The sequence below is a fragment of the Xenopus tropicalis genome, chromosome 1, assembly GCF_000004195.4.
Source record: "Xenopus tropicalis strain Nigerian chromosome 1, UCB_Xtro_10.0, whole genome shotgun sequence".
Lineage (NCBI taxonomy): Eukaryota > Metazoa > Chordata > Amphibia > Anura > Pipidae > Xenopus > Xenopus tropicalis.
Window position 1 is genome coordinate 78,848,622 of NC_030677.2, and position 13,847 is coordinate 78,862,468.

At 37.1% G+C, this 13,847-nt stretch overlaps 1 protein-coding gene across 2 annotated transcripts in view; it reads right to left on the reverse strand.

Moving 5' to 3' along the window:
• herc3 (HECT and RLD domain containing E3 ubiquitin protein ligase 3) overlaps positions 1-13,847 on the reverse strand; it is a 34,471-nt gene that overhangs the window by 9,535 nt on the left and 11,089 nt on the right. For both annotated transcript variants that reach the window (XM_002938630.5, XM_004911084.4), the window contains exons 3-15: positions 12,819-12,978; positions 12,338-12,414; positions 10,837-11,058; positions 9,924-10,015; positions 9,073-9,203; positions 6,678-6,838; positions 5,426-5,502; positions 4,934-5,058; positions 4,496-4,555; positions 3,029-3,140; positions 2,254-2,443; positions 1,762-1,925; positions 484-597 (exon numbers count right to left, since the gene is read on the reverse strand). In XM_002938630.5, the coding sequence (XP_002938676.3) occupies positions 484-597; positions 1,762-1,925; positions 2,254-2,443; positions 3,029-3,140; positions 4,496-4,555; positions 4,934-5,058; positions 5,426-5,502; positions 6,678-6,838; positions 9,073-9,203; positions 9,924-10,015; positions 10,837-11,058; positions 12,338-12,414; positions 12,819-12,978 (1,685 nt within the window). The remainder of the gene's footprint in view (positions 1-483; positions 598-1,761; positions 1,926-2,253; positions 2,444-3,028; positions 3,141-4,495; positions 4,556-4,933; positions 5,059-5,425; positions 5,503-6,677; positions 6,839-9,072; positions 9,204-9,923; positions 10,016-10,836; positions 11,059-12,337; positions 12,415-12,818; positions 12,979-13,847) is intronic.

Here is a 13,847-nt window from a genome sequence, read left to right on the forward strand (position 1 = left end):
CATTTTTTATACCTAATGGAATAAATAACTTTTTTTTAGACGAAGGAGTGCAAAGGAGCCTTTTTCCTTTTTTAATGGTGTTATGGCAGTGGAGCACTGCGGGAACATGGCCAGCACCCATCTCTTATCCTTCCCTTGGATACTGTGAGAACATATAAGAAGGGGGAAGTCTGTGCCGAGATATAAAAACTTTGCTTTTCTCATACAAGAGCTGAATCATTAGATATGCAGGTAAAAACAAAATAATTATTTCGATAAAACGTTTCGGTCCTACCCGATTGATGAGGTGACCAATATCCAAGGCTTTTAGTGATATTGGTCACCTCGTCTCCCACCATACATGCACCGATGGCCACCTTTAGACAGATCAAAGATAACTGGTCACTAGTTGCTGGACATCTTTTTGCACCAGCTTTTATATTAGCCCTTTAGAATATACTTAGCCAGATACAAAGGGTTTTATCACCCAAGCTTAGTGCTTACCAGTCCTGCTTCATTTAAAAACCACATGAGATAATCTTCTTGAATATCAACCAAGCTGGAGATTTCAGGAATGTAAAATGTGTCATGCTCTACATGTTGTGCTTTCCCATTAACCTGCAGACAAACATGTTTTTTTTATTTTAAGTTTTCCCTGTTTATTGTGAAGTCTGAAATCATACAAATTTTTGTTCATGGTTTGGGTCTCAAGCATATACAGAAACAGAACTATTGAGTAGTCATAGAGAGAGCACACTGCCTATGGAGAAAGATCAGACTTTTGAGTAGGTATAAGGGCTCTGGCACATGGGGAGATTAGTCGCCCGCGACAAATCTCTCTTGTCGCGGGCGACTTATCTCCCCGAAATGCCATCCCACCGGCGAGAATGTAAATCGCCGGTGGGATGGCACACACGGCGCCGCGATTTCCTCTCAAGACGTCTGCGATTTCGGGGGAAATCGCAGTGCCGCGTATGCCATCCCACCGGCGATTTACATTCTCGCTGGTGGGATGGCATTTCGGGGAAATTAGTCGCCCGCGACAAGAGAGATCTCCCCTTGTCACGGGCGACTAATCTCCCCGTGTGCCACAGCCCTAAGCTGCACCAGGGGCCCATACTGACATGTTAGTCCAATTAGCAGAGTAGGGCAGGTGAACTATTCAGGCATTAAACTATTTGGATGACCATGTATTTTGTCTTTTAAATTGGTGCCCCATTATGAAGGTTAGCAGATGCCATTGCTCAGAGGGAAGTATGCTAATAATGATAGAAATCCCTGCTAAGTAACTAGCATGGGGCCTATGACTTCTGACAACGGGTAAAAAAATACAACATAGTCAGTCTATAAACTGAATTTCGAAAATAAGGGGAATAAAATTATTTGTATTAAATAGCATATTTTACGTGTAATACTTTTAAGCCACTGTAAAATCAGTCTGTGTTTAAGGGTTCCTTTGCACTACTTTACTACATGAGTAAAATAATAATTATTACAAATGTAATAAATTTCAGCATTCAAACTAGCAAAAAATTTAGTCTGAAAAATGACATTGGGATTTTAGTGGTAAAAGGGCTATGATCTCAGATGTAAGGTGTAAAATATGTAAAAATATGCTGCAACTGAGCTTGGAACCGCTCCTGAGCAACAGTAAGCTTATTCTTTTTAAATATGCAAGGATATCTTGAAAAAAACAAACAAACCACAATCTATAAAATATGAAAACAGGCAAATAGAGACTGAAGCATATTTGACAAATATTTAAGATGGTCATTCAAATACCTTGTGTAACTTTTCCAAGAGTTTAAGAGCAGCAGTTATATAGCTGGTAAACAAAACAGGTATCAGTAAGGTCTTCCTTCCATTCAGGAGATATACCACTGCTTCTTTATAGAGGGAAATAAGTTTAAGGAAATACTTTGGGCAAACTTGCGCCCACCAGTTATCTGAAAGTACAGCAAGAGAACCATAAACAGAAAGCTCATTTTAAAAAAGCCCCCCCCCCCAAATAAATTAATTTTGTCTTTAGAACCATTACATTTAATTTACTTATTTCTATATCGACAATCACTGTAAAATACAGTCCTATGTGTGAGCAAGCCCTTTCAAAACATTTTTGCAAGCCTATTTGTATTTTCCTTAATTCCCTGATTAAAGTGGGGCAGGTAAAACAGTAGGGTGATGGTATGTAATGACTGGGAACTGAAACTACTTGATGTGAGCTAAAAGCACAGGATTCCACATATCTGTGGGTATGAAGAGAAAGAATCTTACCTAACACTTTGCTTGGGTTGGTGTCAAGCCTTAAAATCGCCATGGCTAAAGGAAGTGTTAGTGTGATATAGTATTTGGAATCCTGAAGCAAAGGAAATTCTGGAAGGATAATATAAATCCTCATCGCCTCTACATCGGGTGGAGAGCTGGACAGCTGAGGTATCAAAAAACTCTCAAAGCCTTTAAGGATCTGAAAGGAAAAAAAAGTTTAGAAAAAAAGGGATAGACAACAAACATATGCTCAGAGTCTAAGACATGTTCTTAAGCCCAGAGAGCTTTATTTATTGGCATTTTTTTGCTAAGAGCGTGGCTGTGTCCCATTGACTTGCATAGCTATCACGACCAATGCCTTGCATGGGTGATTTCAGGCAATTTCACTATTTCAACTGGCACAGTTTGATAGGAAAGAAAACTCCCTCTGTATCTGTGTATTGTTTTAAAGTAGATCATTTAAAATGTGCAGTCATAAAATGGTCTTCACGGTGCTGATATTTATGCAAAAACTTAACTATACATAAGGACAAATTAATTAAAAATAGAATAGAATAGATAAAACAGATGAAAAGAAGAAACACAAAATATTTATTTTTTTCCAGTCTCATAGGGCTACTAGATCACATGAAAATTCAGGGACATGTCTAGAAAATCCAGATAGATGGGCTGCAGTATTTGCAATTTAGTTTAAATGCCCTGCAACACGCAAATATGAGATATGTCCCTACATTTTCAAATGTAACCTATTTAAAAGTATATTGAAATTATTAAATTGCTTTACCTGCTCAAGTAATCGAGAATGGTGGACGTTCATCAGCTTCTCAAAAAGCACTTTTATAGAACACATGTTGATTCCAGGGATCTTTGGACTAGTTCTAAAATGCTCATCATTTCTACATAAAAAAAATAGAGTTAATAAACGGGTGCCTATATTACTGCAAGTATTGGGAGAAGTGTCCATTTAATCTTAGGATGGGGATGAGGCCTAACATTATGGACACAAGTTACATAACCTTACCCATGTGCAATTGATTTGATATGGTTTTGTTTTCTGCATTGGTTGCATATCTATGAAAAATCTCCCAAGGCTCATAAATATACAGATTTAATAGTAAATCAGTGGTTTGTAATGCCCCTGTTTTGGTTTTCCTGCAAGTGGGTTTCAGCAAAAGTAAGTGCCCTTGTACCCGTTGGCGAACGATTGGCCTATTGAGTGCAGCCTGGCAACATGGTATATTGAGCGCATCCAGATGTGTATGACCACACAAAGTCTCTGTTTGAGTGTCCTGGGAACACTGAAGGTGGTCCAAGTTTGGGCCCCAAGCTAACTCCCATAACTGTACAGTAATTGTTGCCTTGAGTATAATAAGGGGCTTGGCCCTACTTTACATGCCAGTTTTTGGTCACCTACACAGAGTGCACTGGGCCTAACAAAGGATAGGCTTGCCTCTTTTTCCCTATGAGTGGGCATTGGTTGGCGGTGTTTCCCACCAGTAACATCCACCAATACAGGACTAATCACAGGGGATGTCTGGTGCCATGAGTGGTTAAATTGTTCCACCTGAGGAGGACACTATCTATACAAAGATGGTGAGTAAATGGTTCCCTTCTGCCTCTTTCAGTCTCTTGTTTTTCCTTTTCTTTTTTTCTCATTCTTTTGTTTTTACTTTGCCGTTGCACTGGTTGTTTTTGCCCTGGACTGCTCTGTCTCGGCATTACCTGATTTTAACCTGGACTCACTTAGGTGATTTCATGTTATATTCACAGTATTTGTTTCCATGTAGGAGTTAGCCTCTGGTTGCCTAGCGACTTGTTTTGGCACCAAAACTCCTCTAGAGTGTTTAAATAGATGTGGGGGGAGGGAGTGCAGTGTTTGTTTTTCACTCCAGATGAAGGTTTCTGTATGAGACTGAAACGTCAAGTAATAAATCTTTCTATTTTTGCATTTACATTCTTCTCACAATTCTTTAAATCCTATGAGTGCTGTCCTTGTTCCAGTGGATTTTTTTTGTACTAGCACCCAGGTTTTGTTGCTGCAAATGGTGTGCACCTTATGGACTATTTCAGATTTAATAATATATATGAGTCAGAGACTGGTATAGAGCAGATAAGGAGCAGATCTACTACTACTAGGTCTAGAAATAGGACATATCTGACAAAACAAATAGAACTGGGGCAAGCCTTACATTATGAATACAAGCTGCAAATGTGTAAAATTATTCATCTAAATGTTGTAGGATGTCCTTACCTCTTCTCCAAGAAGCTTCCATTCCAGCATGCTAAAGATGACAGGGTTTGGACGATCCCACTGTTAAAAAAAAACCAATATTGAAAAGATATACACACACTATCTGGATATTGTACAAAGGCCATACACATGCATGGCCACACTTGCTGCGAAGTTGCAGTCCCTCTTCACTTGCATGAAGTTCATCAGTCAATAATAAACCAGGTTTGCAGTCTTATCAGTTAGAATTTAATTGGCCCTACCACTGGCTATACATGCCCATACTGTCGGGTAGTATTGTCAAAATCACCCAAATTGCCTCACTATATCAGAACATGTATGGCCAGAATAAGACATAATGCATATCTTACTAGAAATGCAATGCCAGACAAGCACAAAAATATAGAATTGTTTACGGAACCAAATATATATATATTTGGTAGGATTAATTTTACATACTTCATTGAATTCGTATTGCTGTTTTCCAAAACTTTCTGTCTCCAGACATCAATGGTTTCCTCATTAATGACACTGGTGTGATTTCTCTGGCTGCAAAAACGAAAATCATCTGCAGGCTGTGAGCTCTGAAAAATAGTCAAACTTTTTATTGGAATTTAAAAAAAATATGATAATTTTAAGTCTAGCACAGTTAAAATAACATAATAATAAAACACCCCATTATGTAATTATTTAATGGAAAAAAGTTAGGTCATGGTTTCAAAAACCTTGAAAATGAGAATACTGATAAGTGAGTCTCTCCGTGGTGAAGACTAGAAAAGGGGAACAGCTACTTTGTTGCAAGGGTACTGCATCTAACATAGTAACTGCAATGATTTCATAGTCAAGTTACATGCTTTCTGATAATTTAAATGAAACTATGCCACAAATATATGAACACAGAGCACATTTATCTTAATAAAAAGAAAAGTTCTAAATAGTTAGAATTATCACCTCCAATTTTGAACACAGCACAAATGTCTTGTTTCCTCCAGAGAAGATTTGCTTGACTATATTATATGCAGCACGATCTGTGTGAGAAGTAAAAACAACTGAAACGTAATTTCATGTAAATAAATGTCTTGATGCTCACTGAACACAACATTTCAGTGGAATGTACATTTTCCACTGGACCACTAAGTTCAGGGGGAGCCAAAAATGTAATTAAAGATTGCTAAACAGCATCTGCGGAGTACAGCACATCTAAGTGCTCCTGTGCAGGAAATAAAATATAAATAGCAAATTTCTATACTCACAACTAACCTAAAACAGAGTTTACACTTTAGTTTACAAGGCACATGGCAGTATTGAACCCCATCACAGTCAAGCTGCAGATTTTTGACTTTAAAAAAGGGAAAGCAGTTGAGGTGATATGCTGTTGGTAAATGTTAAGAGGCGTGGGAAGTTCACATTTGAAATGAATAGTAAAACTCTCACGGTGGTCAGTGAGGGTTCTTTTACCTTTATAAAACCTAAACACATACAAATGCACACACTTCATGCTTAAAGCAAGAAATATAAATGTATGCTGCACACTGTATTGCTTTCTCTGCAGTGATGCAATATGCACCCAACTTAATGGCAATCTGTCTTTCAGCATGGTAAATGTGCCCATTTCCAAAAGAATGAAGAGACAATTCTAAAGTTGGCCATACACGTAAAGATCTGCCAATCTTTTACTGCTATGCCCAACATGAGACAGGCTAATTAATCTAATAATTAATATTTAATATGATTAATCCTTATTGGAGGTAAAACAAGCCTATTGGGTTTATTCAATATTTAAATTATTTTTATCAGACTTAAGTTATGGAGATCCAAATTACGTAAAGATCCCTTATCTGGAAAACCCCAGGTCCCGACCATTCTGGATAACAGGTCCCATACCTGTACAAAGAATTGCCCTATTATTACAAACAAGAAATGTCAAGAATATAGAATTGCTGATTTATCAAGACACTGCCAGGAAATGCAGGTATTGGAATTCTGAATGTTTTAAAAAAACAGATGCCACACCTGTATTTATATACTTAAGCTATCAAAGCACAGTAGACTTTGCCCTTAAAATGTCCTTATTTAAAAAAAACAACCCATATTGAAATGTAGGGACTTTTTCACCCACAGTATATTATGATTGAACACTTATGACAAGAGACAAAAAAATCTACATACTCTTCACACAAAAAAAAATTAAAGACATACTCACCAGCATGCATAGAGATCTGTCCACTATGTGCAGCCCACTTTCCTTTGACTACAGCAGGACACTTCACATTATTTTTGTGTCCAGTACCCAGCTGCCCTAGATCTCCACATCCAAATGCATAGAGAGTTCCTGAAGAAGGCACAAAGGCAAGGGTATGCTGTCTATAGATAAAAAGAGAAACAGATTCAGGCACAGATTTTATTTTATAAAAAATTTACATAATAAATAACATGTAACATGAGTTAACTTTTATCTTTTTTTTTAACTTCTTTTATTTCACATATACTTTAATAATACATTTTTATTACTTTAGTGTAGTTTACAGATTCGTTGTATTCGTATATAATTAACATTTCTCCATAATATTCATTATGCTCTTTTCCAGAAGAGAGAAAGAGAAGGAAGGATGTCGTGGGTCTTCCATTCAGAGTCCAGGTAGGAGAAATGGAGAGGGTAATTAGATAGAAAAGATAGAGGGCAGAAGAATAACAAAAATGAAGATAGGAGGGTAACATTTAACTTCTTAGAGTAAAATTTTGTAGAACTTTTACAATTTCTATACAGACACCAGGTTTGTCATTCCGCTATTGGGTATTTAAGGTTTAGTGAGAGCTATTTTTCAGGGTGGGGGTGAGACACAAAGCCAAGACCTAGGGGGGGGAGAACCTTGAAAGGTAAAATAATTTTTCTGTGTTAGCCTACTGATGTGAATCTGCCGTCAGTTGCATCTGTGTTTTTGTTTTTTTCTTGGTACATAGTCCATGGTCCCCAGGTCGTTTCAAATTGATCTTGTTTGTTTTCTTTTCTGGCTGCCATTTTTTCCATTGTCGCTCTTGAGTTTAGTCCGTGTATGATTTGGTTTATGTCGTAGGGGCCTCCTGTTTTCCAGTGTTTTGCTATGTGCATAGTTGTTGTATTGAATATATGGAATAGTAGTTTTCTCCACGGGTGTGGAGTCTTATCTGGTAGATGTAGTAGTAGGGCTATTTCTGGTTTGTTTGGTAGTGGTTTTTGTAGGTCCGTCTCTATTAGTTTAAACACCTGTTTCCATAATTCCGCTACCCTTGGGCAGTGCCACCACATATGCAGTAAAGTGCCTGTTTGGCCACATCCTCTCCAGCACATGGGGGAATATGTATTTGTAATTTTATTTATTTTGGTTGGGGTTAGGTGCCATCTGTAAAATAGTTTCTTATGGGATTCCAGGTGATTTGTGCATCTTGTTGCTCCTGAAGTCGCTTCTAAGATGGTAGTCCACTGCTCTGGGGTTAAGTTGATTTGTAAATCCGCCTCCCATCTCTCCATAAATGGATGCTTGTATTCTGTGGGTAGTTCTAGGAGAGCTCGATAGCATGAGGATAGTATTCCTCTAGGACCATTTTGAGCGATTCTGCAAAGTTTATTTTTATAATCTTGTGTATTTTTTTTTAAATAGTTTGTAATCCTGATGTAGGTGAAGTGTTCTTTGTCGGTAAGTTGGTACTTATCCTGTAGTTGTCGGAACGTTAAGTAAGTTCTGATAGTGTATAAGTCTGCCAATGTGTTTATTCCTTTGTCTGTCCATTCTCGGATAGGCAGATCCTGGATGAGTCTTTGCATATTGATGATGGGCGTTATTGGGGAGGGAAATTTTCCCAGTTTCCCCTGTTTGTTGGTTTTGTCCCAGTTTGATAGGATTAATCTCGTTGTTGGTAGTATTGTTAAATTCTTGGGTCTGTATTTTGGCGGAAGCCACAGCAGATTTGGGAGCGTTAAGCTGTTAAGGAAGCCAGTTTCTATTGATATCCATTTTCTATGTTCCGTTGTGCAGTGCATCCTGACGGCAGTTTCGAGCAGTGAGGCTTTATTGTAATCTAATAGGTTTGGTATCCCCAGACAGTTAACTTTTATCTTGATACATTTTTACTGCTGCATATTTACTTTACTATTTGAGGGGTTATCCTGCCTAAAACACTCCAAGTTCAGTAGTATCGACATACACTTTACTGTTAAATGTAATACACTCACAGTCCGAACAGCTGCAAATGCTCACAAATCCAACAACGCAGTATAAACCAATTTGGTAATCCTGCAATACTGCAAGTGGTTAAATCTACTGTATTATAATGATAAGAGATCCTATAACAGTATATAAATTATTTGGTGGTGAGGGCATTACTACTCTAGATGTTTTTAAGTACTTTATAAAGGGCCAGAAAGTCCAAATCATGTTTTGCATGAGAAGACATTGTACTACAATTTATATATGTTGGGCACATCACCTCCACCCAAATGGCATCATGTGTACTACATATATCCCCTCTGTACTTAACATCAATAGTACAATGCGAGAAAACTTGTTTGCAAATTTAGAGAAATGCAGAAAAATGCAAGAAAACTCTGCTAAATATTTTACCTGCCACATGCAATCTGAGAGACTTCACTTCCCATCAGCTCAAGAACACGCCTAGGATTTATCTCATTATTAAGAGAATCATGGCCAAGCTGTCCCGAACCCCCAGCTCCAAATGTAAAAAGGCCTCCAGCCTGCACGAGACACAAACTTTCTTAATGTATGCTAATTTACAGAATAACATCTTATACACTGATGCTTTATTTAAGCTTGATTATATACACATCCCAAGATTTCATATTCAGAGAAAGTTGTTAAAGGACCATCTATTGTGTTTAAGTCCCCTAACAAAAAGAGAATGCATGGCCTTATGTCCATGAGTGTGTCGTAAGGCATTATTTGAGCAATCAGAAACAATTCATTAGCAAAGAAATGCAAAATGTCTTCTCATAGCCTGTATATAAAGATGCTTTAATACTTTCATGGCATTGTTATTTTTCTGTACAAATCACATTTGCTTTAACAGGAATAGCGGTCATAGTCATGGGGAGGGTCTTGAGAAGCTCTGTCCATGATTTAAGGTTTGTGCCAGTTTAGTGCTTGGCAACCACTGAGCTGGAGTGGCTCTGTAACACTAGTGCCAACATGCTAAGAACCAGCGAAAGCCCTAGGCATTACCGATAAATCACGGATATGATGTCAGCATGCCTTAGGCATGAAATTTGAACCTTTTAAAGCCTGCTAACATCATTGCTCTCTCTGGTCCCAATACTGCTGCTTAGTGGTAGGAGCTCCCTTGCTGTTCCTGCATTCAATCATGCCTATCAGGTCTTCTTGAACTCTGCCAGCCCCAACCTTAAACTACCTACTGGTCTGCTTACAGTACAAAATGTCGACTGGTTTCCTGACAATACCTTTGTTAGGATGGCTGTATGTTCTTCTCCGCAGCTGATGTATATAACTTTGTGAGTGCGCAGAGGTTTTACATGGCAAGGTGTCTCTCTAACTGCAGAGGAAAAAATCTTTAACTATATTATATATATATATATATATATATATATATATATAGTACATACAGTACATATCAAAATTAAAAAAAAGTGGCATTACAACAAATACAGCCTGATCAATGTTTCATGTTAAACAACTTGAATAGCACAATCAGTAAACATAGAACATGATTTTCTTATGTTTATGCTCAATGTTAGAATATATGCTGTAGCCTTCAAATTAACCTATGATGTTGGACCGAAGCAATAAACAGGTACAAATACACTATAAATGAAACTGTATTTGTTAAAAGCTAAATAAATTTACAAAAACTATGATCCAATCAATGTGGAATAGCATAAACAGAACTACATGAACCTTAAATGGTGATTTAGGAAACCACTTTGGAAACGTTTTAATGTAACTTTGAATAAAGTCTTTCTTACTTTTAGAAATGTTTGACCCCTGTGGAGTTTCCCGGGTGCCTATATGCCCATGGTGGTTGTTGCTTTCTGCACCTCATGCTGAGGGTCTGGGGCTGGTGCAGCTGGACCACCACTTCTACTCGGTGAGTGTTTTGTTTACTATTGGTCATTTTGTGCCTTTGTTTATGGTTTTGCATGTAGGGAAAACTGTCAAGGTTTAGTTTAGACTATAAATCAAAATGGGGTTATATCAGTATATCCAGCAACATACCCATAAAGTATGGCACAGTAGTTTGCTATATGTAACTTCCCCTAAAGATGCTAGAAATAAAAGGCGAAAGAAAAGGTGAATAAAAGGTGAAATTGTTTTCCACAGACTTCTGAGAAGCCCACATATTCTATGAATATGTACCTTTTTCATCATTTAAGCCAAGTTGTCCTGCACTGTTGTTGCCCCATCCAAACACTGCCCCTGAGAGGGACAAGGCAAAGCTGTGAGATCCACCTGCTGTGACCTGAGCAAGGGGTATGCCTTCCAATGACTTCACTCTCTGTGGTGAGGACTGAGAGAGGAAGCCGTTTCCCAGTCCCAGCTGACCGTGTAAGTTCTGCCCCCATGTAAATAACTGGCCATCTAGAAAGATAGTAAAAAATTCTAAACTGGAATACTGTAAATTTTAGCATCTACCAGGAATGACAAACCATTTATATACTGTAATATATCCCTTATCCGGAAACCCATTAACCAGAAAGTTCCAAATTACGCAAAGGCCACCTCCCATAGACTCCATTATAAACAAATAATTCTAAATAATTTTGAAAAAATATTTTTTTTCTCTGTAATAATAATACAGACCCTTGTAACTAAGATATAATTAATCCTTATTGGAGGCAAAACAAGCCTATTGGTTCTTTCAATATTTAAATGATCTTTAGCAGAGTTAAGTTGAGTTATGGAGATCCAAATTACGGAAAGATCCCTTATCTGGAAAACCCCAGGTCCAGAACATTTTGAATAACAGGTCCCATACCTGTATATAGTTTTACTCAATAACAAACTCCAATTAAAAAGACTGCTCTGGTTTTTTCCTTAATTTCTTTTCCTTAATGTGGAGCAACAAACCTTAAGGCTAACAAAATATTTAAAGATGGATTGTTTTGCATCCAACATGGATTCATGCTAACTTAATTAATATCAAATATCAATCATATCAAATAACAGCTGAAATTCCAGAACACAGAGCTGCAAAAATAAAGTCATTTAATTTAAAAACCACAAGAAACAGAAAAAAAATAAAACAAAAAATAACTAGCAAACAGTCTTAAAATATTATCTGCATTATACTAAAAGTTGATTTTCAGCTGAACTTCTTCTTGAAGTTAGAAGGAATTATTCAACAATATCATTATTTATTTTCTCAATTAGAACATGAAAAAAAAATATATAACTTTTAAAACATTCAATCTGGTATTTACAATTATTCAAATGCACTATAAATCAACATTTCCTCTAAGCTGTGCACACCTGCAAACAACAACAAATTGTGGTGCGCACAAAGAATTTTGTTTGAAAACACTTAATTATGCATTTATTCTGACCTGAGCACATGGTTCTGAAAAATGAGCAAGCAAGTTTCACACAGCCGAGAAGGAACAAGAAGGAACATTGCTATAAATATACTTTCCCACTCTCTCTAGTGGCTTTACCCAAACCAGGTTCCAATAACCTTTATACAGGTATGAAGGAAAGTACCTTACATTTTATATTTTTACTGACCGCAAATCTGTAAATACAACAACTACATGTATATACACATTTTTAAAAATAAGAACGAATGGCAATTTGGACACATGGCTGGCTTTGCCAAATGCTATTTTATGCCATCTGCTTCATTTGAAAGACTTGCCCTTACCATCTCCAAGAGCCATGCAATGATCATTACCGCAAGAAACTTGTTGAATCTTTTGTTGGTTTAATTTCTTGATTATTCTGTAAAAACAAAATTTGAAAGCTATAAATCCCATTATAGTCACAATATCCCACAGAGATTGCAACCCTAAAGTGCAAATGTGTTTGGTTAACTTAAAATTACAAAGCTCTGCTTTAAACCCCATTAATTAGGACAGTATTAGCATAGAGGGTATTTCATACTGAAATTTTAAAGCCAAATGCCACATTTCTTTCAGAAAAGTAAAGAATTCAAAGTACTGAATTCAAAGAATGCTCTCCTGCATTCATATATTCTATTCAAGAGTCACTCACCGACTGCTGTTAACTACTATAATTCCAAGTATATGCCACTATTTCTGGAATTACTGTATGTCAACAGGCTTGATATAACAAAATATTAAATATACCTTGTCATTAAAGAACACAGATTGCCCTCACAATACCTTGGTATTCTACTGGAATGCTCCACAGTGGCATGTCCCAACTGTCCGTCATTCCCTGATCCCCAAGAGTAGAGTTGGCCCTGGTAACTGAGAGCCAGGTTATGTGATTGTCCACAAGCAATGTGTGTTATGTGTTCTTCTGTCAAGGTAGTCACTTGAACTAAAACATGCAGAACAGGGAAACAATAGTCATTACAACAGCTTCTTTCCCAAATAAAAGAAAAGCAGTATGATTAATTGGAGGTGCATATGAAGGCTTACCTGCAGGGGCTTACAAGAGTTCAAGAATGTCCATGATATATACAAGGTCTTAATAAATTCTGTGACACTGTTTTCTTTTTATCATGGTTTGGTTATCATTTTTTAAAGAAGTATCCCACACTATTTTTAATACCAGTGCCATGAGTAGGGTTTATGCTGAACATATATGTTGGTATCATGCTTTAATTAGGAAATATGTATGGTTTTTGTTATTTTTTGCATTAAATACAGCAAAATGTGAAATTAAAACTAAAGTCACATGCTTGTTATTCTTGTATACACACGTTAAAAACAAATTAGCAGTCAACAAACAATCCCCTCTCTCCCCTCCAGTTGATAAAAAGCAGCTAATTATACAAAGGGATTCTCTGTGAACTGCAGATTTATTTTGATTGGGCTCATTCAAGTCGGAAAGAATAATATTACTTTAGTTATAGTTTCATAACATATATGTAAGTCCAATTCTTGAAATCTAAAAGGTTAAGAAACTTGTAGTTGTATCCAGGCAAAAGATCAGGGCAGGTAGTGATCAGCCTAGTCAGAATCAAGGCAAGAAGTTAGGTACCAAAGTATCAAACCCATTTAGCAATTTTGGAGCACCCAGTAACTTCTGTGAGAAATACCTATACTTGGGAATTGAATCCTCAGCACTTATATATTTCTTTCCTGGCACGGTGCAATGACGTCATGCGCCTACATGCTGACATCACTACACCAGCGCCGTGACCCACATGAGGCCATGATCAGGTTTCTTAGGAAACAACATGA